General features: G+C 38.7%; 1 protein-coding gene across 1 annotated transcript; it reads left to right on the forward strand.

Moving 5' to 3' along the window:
- Positions 1–15715: 15715 nt before the first annotated feature.
- serp2 (stress-associated endoplasmic reticulum protein family member 2) lies at positions 15716–16608 on the forward strand (the record flags this gene model as incomplete). The annotated part of the gene is made up of 3 exons (XM_079464895.1): positions 15716–15799; positions 16400–16472; positions 16568–16608. 3 exons carry the CDS (start codon positions 15716–15718, stop codon positions 16606–16608), a joined length of 198 nt encoding a protein of 65 aa, XP_079321021.1.
- Positions 16609–16760: the final 152 nt, after the last annotated feature.

The following is a 16760-nucleotide window of genomic DNA, read 5'->3' on the forward strand; positions in this document are numbered from 1 at the left end:
CGTATCACCATGTAACCCAAGATTTTTTTGTTCACTGAAGCTTAACATAGTTGAGCCTGGTCAGTTCCTAGATGGGAGACCTCCTGGTAAAACTAGGTTGCTTCTGGAAGAGGTGTTATGTAGACCAGCAGGGGGTGCTCACTCCGTGGTCTGTTTGAGCCTATCCCCAGTATAGTGATGGGACACTTCTGTAAAAAAGCTATTAATAAAAGATACCACATTGATGTGCAGAGAAAATCAGCTTTTGTCTTAAAGCTCAATATTAAATCCCTGTAAGCGACATAGACCTGACATTAAATGTCTGAATTATTAAACAGACTAAAATAGATATCCGTAGACTATGCATACTGTACCTACTGCCTGGTCGATAAAGCTCTTCACCACAACCAGAAATGTGTTTATTTGAAACCAAATCAAATCAAAATGTATACTTGAATACACTTGCACATTGCTTGGATAAAAGCAACTGCCAAATGCATTAATAAGTACAATATAAACCTTATGTTGTTCAAATAGCTTCCATTGTTTACCTCATTTGTAAGTCGCTTTGGCTAAAAGCCTCTCCTAAATGACAAAATGTAAATGTGTGCCGTTGACAGGGCAATTTTTAAGCTAACAGTACAAGCCCAGGTTGCCTGGAGTTTATCTGCTGAACGTAAACAACTTTCACCTGCATTCCTTAACTCTGTCATACATAAAGTATGAGCTGCAGCTTGTGGCAGAGACAATGGCTGTCACACACTACTGTGAAACCTGCCCTGCACCCTGTCATTAGTGAGTAGCGTTTCACTGACACCTCCATGTGGAATGCCCACCACAAACATTACATCATTAGTGACAGTCTAAGACTATGGGCAACATAGCAAAGTTATAGTTGGAAGAGGTCTGAGAACTGTTCAGTTGTGTGTGCGTGCGTGCATGTGTGTGTACAGGATTTAGTAAAGAGAAACAAAATCCACCATCAGATTATTGACTGGTATATTGTTTTTGTATTTAAACCTTTTAAGACATAACAGTCAGAGATCTTCATAATTAAATATATTTACACAGTGATAATTTAACTTTTTTGCTTACAATAACTGAATCAGTAACATAATAAGGATGAGTAAATATTTAGATGATAAATGTTTTATGAAAACACATTTCAATAATTTCATCATTTATATCGACTGATATTGTTGAAAAGCACCTTTACAAAAATGAATTTTAGCAGAAGATATAAAACACAGCACAGAAATAATAAAAGGAAAAAAACAACATAAAAACAGGAAAATTTTAAAATACTTGAAATTGGAAGTATAGTATTATTTGAAATGGTATTTTAAAATAAACATTTAAGATGAACAAAATTGAATTTGTGAGGAATTAAAAATAACATTTAGAAAATACTATAAATCACATAGTAACTTCTAGTGGCCAGATATTGCTGGTAAGAATTCTTACCATGTTAATTGTGCTAAATATATTGGAAAATATTTAAATAGTTATTTTTTCCTTGATTATAAATCATTTTAAGAATATTTTAATAGTGTTTAAAAATGTGTTAGTTCTATACCTTCCCTAAAGTCACCTACACATATCATGTCCTTATACATTCCTTTTTTGCCCATGTGTATTAAAAGCATTTCATAAAGGCAGCCACAAACACTTTGTCACTCCACCTCAGTGTATTGGCTCAGCACTTTAATACCTCAGGCCGTAGTTTACTTTATATTACTCCACAAAGGGAAATTCCACCACCCCTCCGACAAATCCAAATTAAATCGAAACAGATTGTGACCATCCTTGCTGACGGATGATACATCAGATATATGACATCACATGATTGATGTCTTTTCCTGGAAAGATAAGGTCACCATGGTGCGTGTTTTCAAAACACAGTCGCTGGAGTTTCGAATGAAACTTCAGTGCACTGGGAGCAGCCACGCGCATGGAGGTCTTACACCCAACCTTCCTCAAAGAGTGTTTTCTCAGGCTAGGCAGTAGAGCTCTAAGAAGTAAAAACAGGGAAAGTCTGAGTGTCATGGAGCTAAATTTGGCCCAAACATAAACATAACTCAGTCGCAGTTTTGCACAATCTTGGCTTGAAATGCGCCATGGAAAATATAGAAAGGTTGTTTTTGTTGTTCTCTCATCCATGTGGTGCATAGCACTAGCCTGCAAGGGCAGGACAGCACAAAGCTGTTTGGTTTGTCAGGCTAGTGACCTACTTTCCGCTACTCTGAGCAGTGGCACATTGGCAGCGGCAATAGACACCATGTTCACACAGGCTTGCGTTTCACTTAAATACCCATTTGTTTGGTCTTTTAAACACCCGGGAGCGTGAATGGAAAGAAAAGTCTGTGACAGAATGCTCAAATACACACACATGCTCGTACAGTCATAAGCACTGAGTCGTGACTACATATGGCATTACAAAAATCATGATGCAAGAATGAGCTGAAACGCAGATGAGCCAATTTGGTATTTAATTTTAATACTGTAAATCAGCTACATACGGGCCTCATTTATAAAACTGTGCAGAAACCTTCGTAAATTTGATGTGCGTACGTGTGATTCATTGAACGAACATACTGTATGAAAACGTTTTCAGATGTAAAATATATAAATCGCAAATGATCTTGAAATTCTGTGCAGCTGAATAATTTTATATATTCGCCCTTTCAACAATGTCTAATTAATATATTTGAAATATGAAAGTCCTTTACAAGCGGCAAGAATGCCTTATATTTCCAAACCTGCAGCACTCAACACTGTAACAAATACAACTTCAAATTGTTCTTCCAACAAAGGTAATAAAGTAACTTGAACAAAGTTTTTTTAGTAGAAGAAGAAGAATGTATGTAATTATTTTGAGTATACTGAACAAAATTAGTCTAAATGTGGTACCAACAAAGATTCTTTTGTTGACTGTACTTAGATATCTAAGTGATTGTCCAAAGCGCCAAGAAGTTTGAACTTGCCAAACTGTGTAATCTCAAAAAACCATTCTAGTGTTTGAAAGTTCCCAGCATGCAGGATTTTCAATTAGCAGGTTAAAATAATTATTACGATTGCTATGTTAGTGTTGTAATGACACAGTGAGGCTAATACTACAATTAAAACATAAAAAATTAAGCTGTTTCTTAGTAAGAGTGTGTATATACTGTAATATAACTATTAAGTAAATTGAGTATAATTGTAGAATATTTATTTATTAACATTATATAAAACTTAATCTTTTGAGTTGAGTCAACTAAGTCCATACTTGCGTCAACTCAGATATTTGATTGTTGCATATTTATTTAAGTTGCTTCGACTATTTGTTTTCAATTGACAGTCATGTGACATGTGACATTACTCAGTTAATTAGGTTAAATATTTGGTCAAAAGTTGAGTAAACTCAAAAAAGCTGTGCAGAAAGTTGCCCTGAATTACGATTGCTGTAACGTTATATTGTGAAACCAATGTCTCTGTCTGTAACTTACATGATTATTATTTTTTTATTATTATGAAAAAAAATATTTAGACCTTTTTCCTGCAGATAACACAGTTAAGTAGCTAGTTTGTCTTTTATCTATAGTCTTACGAATGAACCATGTTTATTGTGGTAAACGTGTAGTAAACATTGTATTTGGTGTATTGATTATGCAAAACCATGGTTTTATTACAGTACCATGGATTTGTACAGGTTTAAATGCAGTATGGTTTTTGAAATCATTAAGTTGCGTTTTGAAAAAATATTATTCCAATATAATGAACTATACGAACATTATTTTAGAAAAAGAGAGTAGGAACGTAGATTGACCGGTAAATTGAGAGCTTCGCCTTGCGGCTCAGCTCTTTCTTCACCACGACGGACCGGTACATCGACCGCATTACTGCAGAAGCTGCACCGATCCGTCTGTCAATCTCCCATTCCATCCTTCCCTCACTCGTGAACAAGACCCCGAGATACTTAAACTCCTCCACTTGAGGAAGGAACTCTCCACCAACCTGAAGTGGGCAAGCCACCCTTTTCCGACTGAGGACCATGGCCTCGGATTTGGAGGTACTGATTTTCATTCCAGCCGCTTCACACTCTGCTGTAAACCGTCCCAGTACATGCTGAAGATCCTTACTTGAAGAGGCCAACACGACAACATCATCCGCAAATAGCAGAGACGAGATCGTGTGGTACCCAAACATGACACCCTCCGGCCCCTGGCTGCGCCTAGAAATTCTGTCCATAAAAATTACGAACAGAACCGGTGACAAAGGACTGCCGGAGTCCGACATGCACTGGGAACAAGTCCGACTTACTGCCAGCAATGCGAACTAAGGTCCTGCTTCGGCCGTACAGGGACCTGACAGCCCTTAGTAAAGGACCACAGACCCCATACTCCCGAGGCACCCTCCACAGGATGCCACGAGGGACACAGTCGAATGCCTTCTCCAAATCCACAAAACACATGTGGATTGGTTGAGCAAACTCCCATGAACCCTCCAGCACCCTGTAGAGCTGGTCCAGCGTTCCACGGCCTGGACGAAAACCACACTGTTCCTCCTGAATCCGAGGTTCTACTATCGGCCGTATTCTCCTCTCCAGTACCCTGGCATAGACTTTCCCGGGAAGGCTGAGAAGTGTGATCCCCCTGTAGTTGGAACACACCCTCGGGTCACCCTTCTTAAAAAGAGGGACCACCACCCGGGGAAGACCTAGGACACGCTGGTGGGACTATGTCTCCCGGCTGGCCTGGGAATGCCTCGGTGTCCCCCCGGAAGAGCTGGAGGAAGTGTCTAGGGTGAGGGATGCCCCCGCGACCCGGCCCCGGATAAGCGGTAGAAAATGGATGGATGGATGATGGTGGGTTTCAGTAGTGGGCATCCCCCACTATATGCAGCCCATTTATAGATTTATTTCGCGTTTATAAGCGTTTTGGAGAAATATTTTTTCCACTTCAAATGCCTATAGAAACATTATTTTTAATAAGTGGAAAATATTATGGTCACTTTCTGTAAGGGGCATCCCACAACTATATGCACACCATATATGGATGTATTTTACTCTAGCATTTGGAGAAATATGCATTTTTCTACTTCAAATGCCAAAAAGAAACATTATTTCTAATAAGAAGACAGGTAAGAGCAGCAGCCGGCTGTTTCTCACTCTTGGTTCCCCTGCTGGTGAGCCTGTGACCTCCCCTCGGTGGACTCCAACGCTTCTGCGTACCCCTGGTTGGGGCTTCTACTCCAATGAAATCTTCCCACTGGTGAGACTGTGTAGGTATTCCACGTATTATCTCCCTGCTGCAGATGTGGTCTCCGTAGCATCACCCCTCAGGCTGAGGGGGTAGCACTTTCCGGTGTTCCCTCGTCTCTAGAGTAGGAAGCCCGCCACCTTTACAGCCATAGGTAAGAGCCTCTCGTCATTACTCACTCGAATTGATGCCTTACTACACCAATGGAGGGTTATGATAAGGGGAAACGCTCACTTGTGACTCGCCCAGGCAAGTTAGTGTCGCTCCGCTGGAAGTCGTGACACAGCTCAGCAATGTGGCGTTTCGTTTAGGGATCCCATTCTCTCTCGGCACAACGTCAAGAGACCAACAGAAAGGGAACGTCTTGGTTACGGATGTAACCTTCGTTCCCTGATGGAGGAAACCAGACATTGTGTCCTTCATGCCACAACACTTTGCTGTCCGCTGCAGCTACCAAGAATGCCTCTCAGGTTCCTCAGCCCAAAAGGTGTACGCCATCTTCCTGTTATACCCGTATGCAGGGCCCTGAGACTGGCATGCAAATGCCATTCGCAAAGTTCATTGGCCTTTTAAAAGAACAATCAGAGATGATTCTCAAGTTCAAACCCCATTGTGTCTCGACACAACGTCTTGTTCCCTCCATTATGGAATGGAGGTTACATCAGTTTTTTTTCAGAAATAATGTTTCTATAGGACTTTGAATTGCAAAAATTAGTATTTCTCCAAAACACTACCGTGAAATAAATCCATATTTGGTGTGCATATATTTTGGGATGACCCCTTCTGAAACACACCACACCGTTTTTTCTACTAATTAGAAATAATGTTTCTATAGTATATTTTTATACTTTTTCAATATTTTTTTGTATATTTTTACAAAACGCAACAAAATCCTTTCAAAAACATACTGTTCAAAACCATGGGTACTGTATTAAAACCATGGTTTGCCTATAGTAATCAATACACAATAAAACATGTTTACTACACTTTTACCACAGGACAAAGGTCAAAAAGACATTAAAATAATAAATAATTAAAAGTTACAGACAGAGACATTGTTTTCACAATATACAGCAAGAATAATATTCTAAAAATAAATATGCATTAATTATTAGAAATATGTTATTGACAAGAGACGCGGATCATCTAACTTAACTTAAATAAAGCTTTAAATACGGCGTTCCTGGAATATACCATAAACCATTCCATATGCACGCATGTGAATCTAATCGGCAGCTGGCTTGACCGTGTATTTTCCAACTGCGACTAGATTGAATGCAGTGCTCAACGCTGCCATTACGGTCCTACTGCCGGTGTGAATGAAACGCCTCTGGTCCAGGAAAACACTCTTTAACTTAATATATATATGTTCTAGTTTACTGGGTGCTTTTGTTGCTTTGCATTTACTACGATATTATTGAAGGTTTCTTACTTCCAATAGACCCCACCTCAGAGTCTATGATATTCAGGTTTATATGTTTTTTGCTGCAATTGTGAACCTTGTATGAGTACAGTTTTGTCACCTATTTGGTTTGAAGAATATACATTCAATACTACTGTAGAGTGTGTAATGGGATAAAATCCACAGATATCCCTCCTACACATATGACTTGGACCAAGTCCACCCCGTATGATGAGATATTTGTTTTCGTTGCAGATAGGAAGACAGAAATTCATCCATCTTTCTGAACACAAACACCTCATGGGCAACCTGTTCCCCACTGCTCTGGCATTCTCTGGGGTATTCAGGGGCCAGGCCTGAATCCCTTTTTGTTGCTTTTTGTCTGCTTTGTTCTTCTAAAGAGTTGAACGCTTAAACGACATGACCAAGCTCAAAAAGTTTTGTGTGAGGCAGCAGCATTAACAATATGGCCTGTGGCAAGCTTACAGAACCACTAGAAGTGTTTGACAAAGAAGAAAATGGCAGGTCAAATCGCACGCAGTGCTAAAACAATAGAGGGCGAGTAATATGGCCCAGCTCTCTGTTGATGCAGCCCCTGATTCCTTTTTTCTCCAATTCGGGAAATGCTGGACACAATCCACAAACATCCTCCTATTCATTACAGCCACTCACACACCTCTCTTCCAATATCTTCCAAAACAGCAACACCCATTTGCTTACATGGCCTGTGTTTACAGTTAAAATATTCTGTAATTTTAAGAATCGCTGTCAATAAATAAATATATATGACACACCCTGAGGCAACTCGCAAATGCTGTATTTGTTGGTTGCTTTAGGGTTCTCAGCAAACCTTTTTCTTGATCAGTATTTTTGTCGTCTTTTTTTGTTTAAACACCCTTTGAACAAGTTTGAACAACTTTGAACAACATTTAATTGAGAAGTAAAATTGCACAAGTTAAACATAAGACTGGTTTTCAGAGAATATACATCTCTATGATTTTCCTCTCCCGTTGCTTCAAATTGGAAAAATAACCATCTTCATAGTAAAATTGTCACTTTACATATATTATTATACTGTCAAACAGAACAAAAGTCCTGAAGAAACACATGTTGTGCAGTGGTAATGAGGTAGGCGTATTCCTCATCTTTAGCCCACCATGAAATATGAATTAGAGTTACGCCTCAGCTTAGCCTTTTCTGTTGTCATATTAGAATGTGGATATTTGGGTTTGAGTGAATCAGGAACACGTCTTGACTGAATTTGCTCTGTACCATATCTTCTAAGCAACCACACTAACAAAAAAACTTCGAACAAATGCTTGTGTTAAGGTCATTTTTTATGATTTTGTTCAAGACGTGTATTGTATTCAGTGTAAATGTAATCTGTCAGGCTCTAGAAGTATATGTGACTGCATGTAAGCATGAGATCACAGTTTCCTGTGTCTCTGCACTCATCCTGCATCCTCATTAGCCCCTTAGGCCTATATGTATTTATGAGCTCTGTTTGTTTTTTGTATATTTCCTTTACAAGTTTTAGCAGTAATTTACAGTAAGTAGTAAAGTTCTTGTATATAGTGTAAGAAGCCATGTGTTTGTTGGATTTATTACCATTTGTATTACCATAATTCAACTACAAACATATACTATAGCTACTATTAAGATACTGTGGTATTTTCAGTTTTTCTGGAATCCGATGTACATACTTGGCAACCGTAAATCTTTTTACTTATTTATAAATGTAGTGAAGTTTTACTAAAAATAGCTTAGTTGGAGTATGGTCCTTTTATATAGAAAATGGTAAATTTGTGTATACTGTGATTTTTCTGCAAATATCATTCCTGCAGAAAAAAAATATTAATTTGTTAATAAGAATGAGATTTTTCTATTAAATTATTCTTTGTAGTGTGTTTTGGGTTTTATTCCAATAAGATTTACAATCCCACCAATAGAATCCACCACAAGTAGACAACAAGTATTCATACAATACAATTCCATTATAACCATTACATTTCCTGTTGTATTTTTGGCAGGGTTCTAATATTTGTAACTATAGTTACTTCACTAAAACTTGAAAAAAGTTGTGAAAAAATGATATAGCAGCAGATCAGAAGTTAACACGCATGCGCAAATCCTTAACTCTAGCTATGAGATCTTATGAAATTTCAAATGAAAACTTAACATTTTCTATTTTCTGTGTCATATAGCTCAAGGTGTATCATCTTCAAGACACTGTTTTTATGATCTTTGAGTGATCGTAGTGCTCGGTCTAAGCAATGCATCACACACCACAGATGATTACACCAAAACATTAGCATGTGCCTTTTTTGTCTTTTATTGTATGATTTGCCTTTTAAGAGCGCTTTCAGCTGTGTAGCAGCGAGGACGTTTAGTGGGGTTGCCAGATTTCAGTCCCAGGGTTGCCAGATGTGCGTATAATAATCAGCCAATGGCTTTCAAAGCTATACGGAAAACAGCGAGCTTTGAAAAATATATACTTGGTAACTGAAATACTTGGCAACGTAAAACTTTTGGACCTTTTCATAAATGTAGTGAGTAAAAAGTATGATATTTGTCTTTCAAATGTAGTGAAGTTAAAGTACAAGTATTGAAAATCTTTGTTACTCCCCACCTCTGCAGTTGAGTGAATAAATTATAAATTACTTATAAAGCTAATTGTGTTCCTTGCTCTGTTCTATTGAACAGTCTGGTAGCCAAAATAAACATACTTTGGAAAGAATTGAAAGACTGGACCTTTCTTTGTTACACTCTGCATGGGTCTTCTTAACAATGATAAAAGTCTGTTTGAGATAAGAAATAAACTGTGTGAACTAATTATGCGTTTTATAAAGTTTTGACACTGCTTGAGCAGTCCTGTGGCAAACAGTGGACCATATGAGTCCTTTGCGTCTCCTCCAAAGATTCAGCCTATTTCTTTCTTTAAAAAACTTCTGTGGAGACGATATTTTGAAGAAGCCAATTGGAGCCAGTGTTTGGTTACAGGCATTCTTCAAAATATCTTCTTTCATGTTCTGCACAAGGAAGAAAGTCTACAAGTTAGCAATGACATAAGGGTGAGTAAATGATAAAATAATTTTTACTTTGGACAAACTATCCCTTACATTATTTAAAATCAATAAAATGTATTATGAAGTGACATTGCAATAAATATGACTTTGTGGAGACATCTTATACACAAAACAAACTTTTACTTGAGATAAGATGGTGGATATAGACTGCATCGACAAAAGATGTGGTACAGGCATATATCAGTCAAGATGCTTACAATTACATCTTGGGGAAACAGTTCGGAGCTTGTGTTTTTACAGTAGACAACAATTGTCTTGTGTTAAAAAGTGGAGTTGAGGTGAAAGTGAAGCATGACAAATTATATAATGAATGGGTCAGTCTCTCTTTTTAAACGAATACTAAATCACATTATCTCTTTGCTGTAAAACAATTAGCTATGTGCCGTGATTACCTATGATACCAATCTCTGTGGTTAGGTGGAACAGCCATTGAGAGATGGTTAGAATCCTCTGGTATCTGAGCCCTGTGCATGGCGGCAAATAAACAAAAAGGTACATGAAATTGAGTGGTTACTATTTCTTTAACTGTTTTAAAACATTGGAATGCATACGGCTGTGTTGCTGCTACTTATGAATGCATAGTTTTGTGCATAGCACATAGTACGTGAATTAGGATTAGCACATCACAACTGAGAAAATAACCAGGCGCCACTCATGGTCATGTGACAACAATACCCGTTTCTAAACGCTTCTACTAGTAAAAATGTAACTGATGATTTTGGCAACCACCTTACCAACCAGCTTATCTAACGTCCCCATATGTGTCTTACTACATTTAATAAACCATGTTCTGTGTATAATTAGTTTTCTTGTCCTGGTTCTCTCAAAACTAAATCTTCAGCCATAGGACCAAAAAAATCTTTCTATCAGACCTGACTTCTGTTTCCATATTAAATCTTTATCAGCTTTCTATAGCCTTGTTTGTTTGCGGCAGTGGGGCTCTTAGTCTAAACATCTGGAGGAACTAATCCATTCATTAGTTCCTTGTCAAAAAAAACATTCCATTGGTCTGTGACAGTTGAAAAACAAATGCATTAAGAACATATTAAGGAAAGTATAGGAAACAATAACACTCAAATGGTATTTACAGCACATCGTGCACTTTTCTGGCAGTTTCATACACTCTAGAAGGTTTATTTTTGTTATTTATTCAGTGTATACATTAGTCTAAATAAAGCTTGGTCATCTTATCCTTTCAATCAGGTTCCCTGAGAGGGTGTGACTGTGTTAGCGTGAGAATTCAGTCGCCTGTGTCTCTACTGCCTAGATCCAGTTCAGTAAATCAATTATGTATGACCTTAAAGCAAATTGTGGTCCTGGTTCTGTTCTTTCAGACAGTTTAATCCATAAGGGGGGCAATGAGATAACTGTATATGTCGGTTCAGGAACAGTATATATATATATATGTGGAATCTATTATTTTGGCATCACTTCACTATCCCAACAAAACAAATGTTTCTCCTTTTTTCCACCAAAGAACATTTTTAGGATTTAACCCCATCCCCAAACGTGTCACTAGGGCAAAAGCAGATTGTATTGAAAAATAAAAATGAAAACAAATCCATAAATTGTCGTTTATTGTCACTCTAAGCAGATAGTCAATTGTAAATTTTGTCACGTTTTCTATAGATAAATATAATGGTCTGGCTCTTCACCGCTTATCACGACCAATCAACACCTCACAAAGACAAAAGCTCAATGTGCATAAAGGAAACAAAGGAGGATTTTGCTGTTCATTCCTCCAACCTGACCAAATGGGTCACATGTAATTTGACTGTCCCAGAGAGGCTTCTTTGGCTCCAAAACCGAGACACAGTGCAGATTTCCACAAAGAGACCAATTGAGATAAAAGGATCTCTGATAGGCCCCTCTCGTTCACACTACTCCTGAGGGACACTTCTACAGTGTCAGCTGTACAAACCTCACAAAAGGATTGAAAAAGACCTGGATGTGACTTTTAAGGAGGCATTTTGGGTTAACGGAAGTACTCTTCATCATAAATATCTGCTGCAGGTAATTCTGAGACACGTTTACATTGGACATTTACATTTAACAGGCACTTTTATCCAAAGCGACTTACAGAGAGTTCAGGGAGCAATAAGCGTTATGTCATACAGGAGCAATAATACAATTGCTATATAAAATAGGTGCTAATACAAAGTTACTAGTTTCAACAAAAGCCAGACCATTCCTTGGAGAGAAAGAGTTTGTTTTTTGTCTGTCAAGTATCCGCAGAAGAGATGGGTTTTATGTAGTTTTTTTTATGTTGTGAGAGATGTGGTTTACCGGACTGAGTTAGGAAGAATGTTCCACCAGGAAGTTGTTGTGAGGGAAAATTATTGCCCTTTTGAGAAAGCACTACTCTTTTGAGAAAGCACGACGGTAGCTGGTTTGCTGAATTGAGGGTTCTTGATGGGGTGTAGAAGTATATGAGAGTATGAAAGTATGCCGGTCCAGATCCAGTGATAGTCCTATAGGCAACGATTAGTGACTTGAAGCTGATACAGGCTTCTACCGGTAGCCAGTGGAGAGAGATGAAAAGGGGTGTCACATTAGCGCTGTTGGAAGACGAGGCGTGCTGCTGCATTCTGAACCATCTGGAGTGGTTTAATAGCCTTTGCAGGAAGACCAGCTAGGAAAGCATTGCAGTAGTCCTACCTTGAGATCACCAGGGCCTGAACAAGGAGTTGTGCCGCATGCTCAGTGAGATATGCTCTAACCTTTATAATGTTGAATAAGGCATATCGGCATGACCATGTTGTCTTTGCAATGTGATCATTGAAGGACAGCTGTTCATCTAACATGGTTTCTGGCTGTTTTGGAAGGAGTGATTGTGGTATTGCCAAGTTTCACCGGGGGGTGTGCCAGAAACACGAGTAGTTCTGTCTTGGCGGGGGGTTCAGCTGGGTGGGTGGAGGGTGGGTGGAGAGAAGTCTGGTGACTTCATTGTCAGTCAGTGGGGCGAAAGAGGATAGTACAATGTTTGAACTCAGGGTAGTATGTGCCGAGGTCTGAGGTGCTGAGAATTGCTTGCTGATGTTTTTTCAGTGAAAAATACAGCGAAGTTATCAGCAGTCAAAGATGAAGTGGGTGGGGGAGGAAGGGGCAAAGAAGTGAGTTGAATGTCTTGAATAACTTCCGAGTGTTTGGTGCATTGCTCACCTTGGTCGTATAGAAAGATGTTTTAGCTGTGGTGAAACTAGCAGAAAAAGAGGAGAGTACCGACTGGTAGCCCCATAGGTCAGCAGGATTCTTGGTCTTGCACCATTTCCTCTTAGCAGCCCTGAGGGTACTCAGTTTTTCACAGAGGATGTCATACAGCCACGGGCAGGAGAGGGTGGCGCGAGCTGGTCTGGAGGACAGAGGTTATCTAGACAGGATGTAAGTATTGAGCATAAGGTGTCGGTGGCAGTGTCAACATCCAGAGTAGGAGCATGTTGGAAGGAGCATGTTGGAAGTGATGAAGAAGTGGTCAGAAATGTGAAGAGGTGTGACTTCAATGTTATCTGTGGTGCAGTTACGGGTATAGGTGAGATCAAGCTGGTTTCCTGATCGGTAAGTACCGGTTGTGGCGAGGCGTGTGATATCGAACGAGGCACTGAGGCTGTGGAAGTCAGAAGCATAGGGTTTCTCCAGGTGGATGATAAACTCCACAAAGACTACACGAGGGCAGCCATCCTCATGGAATGATGAGAGCAGCACATCTAACTCTTCAAATACGTTGTGAAGACGACCTGGGGGCGGTAAACTACAACAACACTGAGCAGAGTAGGAGAAGTGATATTAACCGTGTGGTATTCAAAAGAAAAGTTGTTGCATAATGAAGCTAGTAGGACATATTTCCAATTATTGTTGATAAGCAAACCTGTGCCTCCTCCTCTTCCAGTTTGGTGGGGAGAGTGAGCTGAGTAGTTAGTGGAGAGAGCAGCGGGTGTGGCCGAGTCCTCAGGACGAATCGATGTCTCAGTAAGCCCTAGAATATGAATGTCAGAATGCCTAATTTATAATGCATAGGGTTGGTGAAAGGGACATATGTTATCATTTCTATCCTTCAATGGACATTGGTCTAACCGAGTTTTTTGTATTTTAAAATAAATTTTTCGCAAAAATGTTCTAGCATTTGATTGGATGTCAACATTAAGGGTTGAGTTAACAGTTAGTCAGACTTGCTCAGACCACAGCACTTTGTACCACAAACTGAGGTTGTTCTATATCGTTATTTTTTTTATTCTTAATTTTCCAAGATGCAAATCCTTTTTTTTCCAAGATGCAAATCCCTTTAGACATGGTCTTCCCTCTAAGGATGTAGGTCAAGCATAACTGGACAAGTAATTTAGGTGTAAACAAATCTAGGTCTGACCTTTCCTCTCCCATTGGCTCTAGGATATAAAAATACTGGGACTACAGGGGAGCAAAAATAAATAAATAAATAAATAATCAACCTTTTTTCTCCCGAGGGTAAATATTTGAAATAAAATAGTGTTTTTAATGTATATACTATTCTGTAAATACTAAATAGTAATCAAATAAACAGAAGGAAATTTTATTGTAGAAATATGCTGCAATACAGTGTTTATTTTTTATAGATCACTGTTTCTCTATTAGTATGCATATCAAATCAACTGTAAACACAAAGGCTGTAAGAAATGCATAAAGTCAATCCACCGCGGCTATAAAGTTGAGGCAGTAAAGCAGCTGAGATATTGCATTTAACAGATTTCACATTTAAACAGTGAGATTTTGCAGATTACACATTTTGTATTATAAAATTACAAAACAAATTAAATAAAAGGTCTAATAAAAAGATTGTCTTCCACATTACAAAACCTTTATTATAAGGACTGTGATGCCGGACTGTGAATTATCTGCAATGTTGACTCTTTAGTACAAAAATTAAGAGGCTATATTGCTTACAATTAAAAATAATCTTTAAAAGTTTAAAATAATGGTTTCGATTGTGTGGCTTGAAGATCAAATTGAGATTGAAATATGATCTTAAAATCTAGAAAAGCCTTTCACGTGCATCGGAAGCTTTAAAAGGTTCTCTTAAATTGCAACTACCTAGATAGCACAGGTACATCTGTAAGATGTATGCTAAAGATCTGCAAAACATCTTAGAAAGAGCTGTTGCACATTACAGAGATCTTATAGAGGTCTATATGACATCTGCTCAGAGATGTAGCAGGGAAGATGTCTTGCAGATGTACGTGTGCTATCAGGGTAGTCAACCACTGACTGCACGGAGCTCTTTGCACAATGGGAGCACATTCACTGATAGATGAGTCTTGAACCCAGCTGAAATGGAAAAGTGCACAGTGCACCCGTATCACAATACGCATTGTAATGTGAAATGTGAGCCCAGAGAATGCTGAGCTCATTGCTATAGCATTGAAGGTGTGTACTGCTTTGCCAATCCCATTGATGCAGTTGCTAAGCAACCCCTTAACGTCTTGTAGGACCTGAGCTGATTGCTGAGGCAACCTTGTATACTGGCACCATCTCACAAACATGGCAATATTAAAACATTATTCACACCGACATCTGTGGGGAAAGTGTGAAATACTGTAGTCCCTTAAAGAAATACAAATATTGAAGTATATGGCAACTTAAAATTTCGTGGAAAATATATTTAGAAGACAACTGACGTTGTGTAGTACAAAAAAAGCATCAGATAACGTTAGGTCACTTTCTTTATTTTGAGATATAGCCTACAATCCACTTAGCCTTTACGGTGTGACAGATCAATGTCATTTTAACGGTTTATCGAGTAAAACACTAGCGACAAATAACGACAGGCAGTTTGGTACAGCTGAGATATAAAGCTGAAGCAAATAGGGAGCTCGTCCCTCTAGACGTTATTAGGCTACATGGAGGCGCACTTCCGTCCCGCATAATTCGGTTTAGGGGAGCAGGTGCAGGAAAAGGGGCTGAAGCATCACCACAGATAAAGCAATACATTTCATTTAACTGTAGCGTTGAATTTCTATACACGAACACAGGGTCGGAAAATGGTAGCAAAACAACGAATCCGTATGGCAAACGAGAAGCACAGCAAAAACATCACTCAGAGAGGAAACGTGGCGAAGACCCTGGTAAGATTGACATTTGTCTTCGAAATAAACGCATGGCAAAATAGGGCATGTATGCTTGGTCTTGGGGGATTTGTCAGGTTATTATAAGATTCGAGGCAATATGAGTTTTATCGATGCTCTGTTTTATTAACACCTAATATAAAGCGAATATTTGTGAGATTTAAAAGTATAAATCATTTGCTTCCATTTCCTCATATAACGCTTTTAATTAACACGTAATGTGACGCCCCTATTGTTGTACATACTCACAGCCTCTCTAACTACCCGCTTTACGATTCAACTTGACGTTAACTAGATTTAACGTTAACACCCATGCTGTTGTCATGGTGACCGCAGCAAAAAAATGATGAGAGACCGATTCGGTCAGGACATTCATGGACTATCACCTGCTCATGTGTATAACAGGCTGTTCTGCTTAACATCATAATATGGCAAGGGGTGCTGCATGAACATCCTGTGGTGGAGTTAGTTCCAGAGAATTCGACCATCAAAAGGAATTTACTAAGAATGATTGTCATCAAAAGCAGGCCAAATGTTTCCACAGACATTCCAGACACATATTAAATTTGATATTAAATAATTTGACTTGCTTTGTTTCAGCGACCACAAGAGGAGAAATACCCTGTGGGACCATGGCTTTTGGCACTTTTTGTATTTGTTGTCTGTGGATCAGGTAATATTGTCTTTATTACGGATTAGATTGTAATTTAGCTTCCCTTTGTTTATAATATATATTATTATAAAATATATATTCTTTCCTCTTTTCAGCTATCTTTCAGATCATACAAAGTATTCGAATGGGAATGTGAATTCAAGAATTCTTCACATACTGTACCCTGCCCTACATCTGGATGAGATTTATGGGTGATCAGATACAAACTGGATGGTTACAATATTCCTTGTGGGTCCTACGAAGGGTTGTATGCTAGAGTTTGATCTGGGGTACAATACTACATGACCT

This window comes from Barbatula barbatula, assembly GCF_947034865.1.
Source record: "Barbatula barbatula genome assembly, chromosome: 9".
NCBI classification, from domain to species: domain Eukaryota; kingdom Metazoa; phylum Chordata; class Actinopteri; order Cypriniformes; family Nemacheilidae; genus Barbatula; species Barbatula barbatula.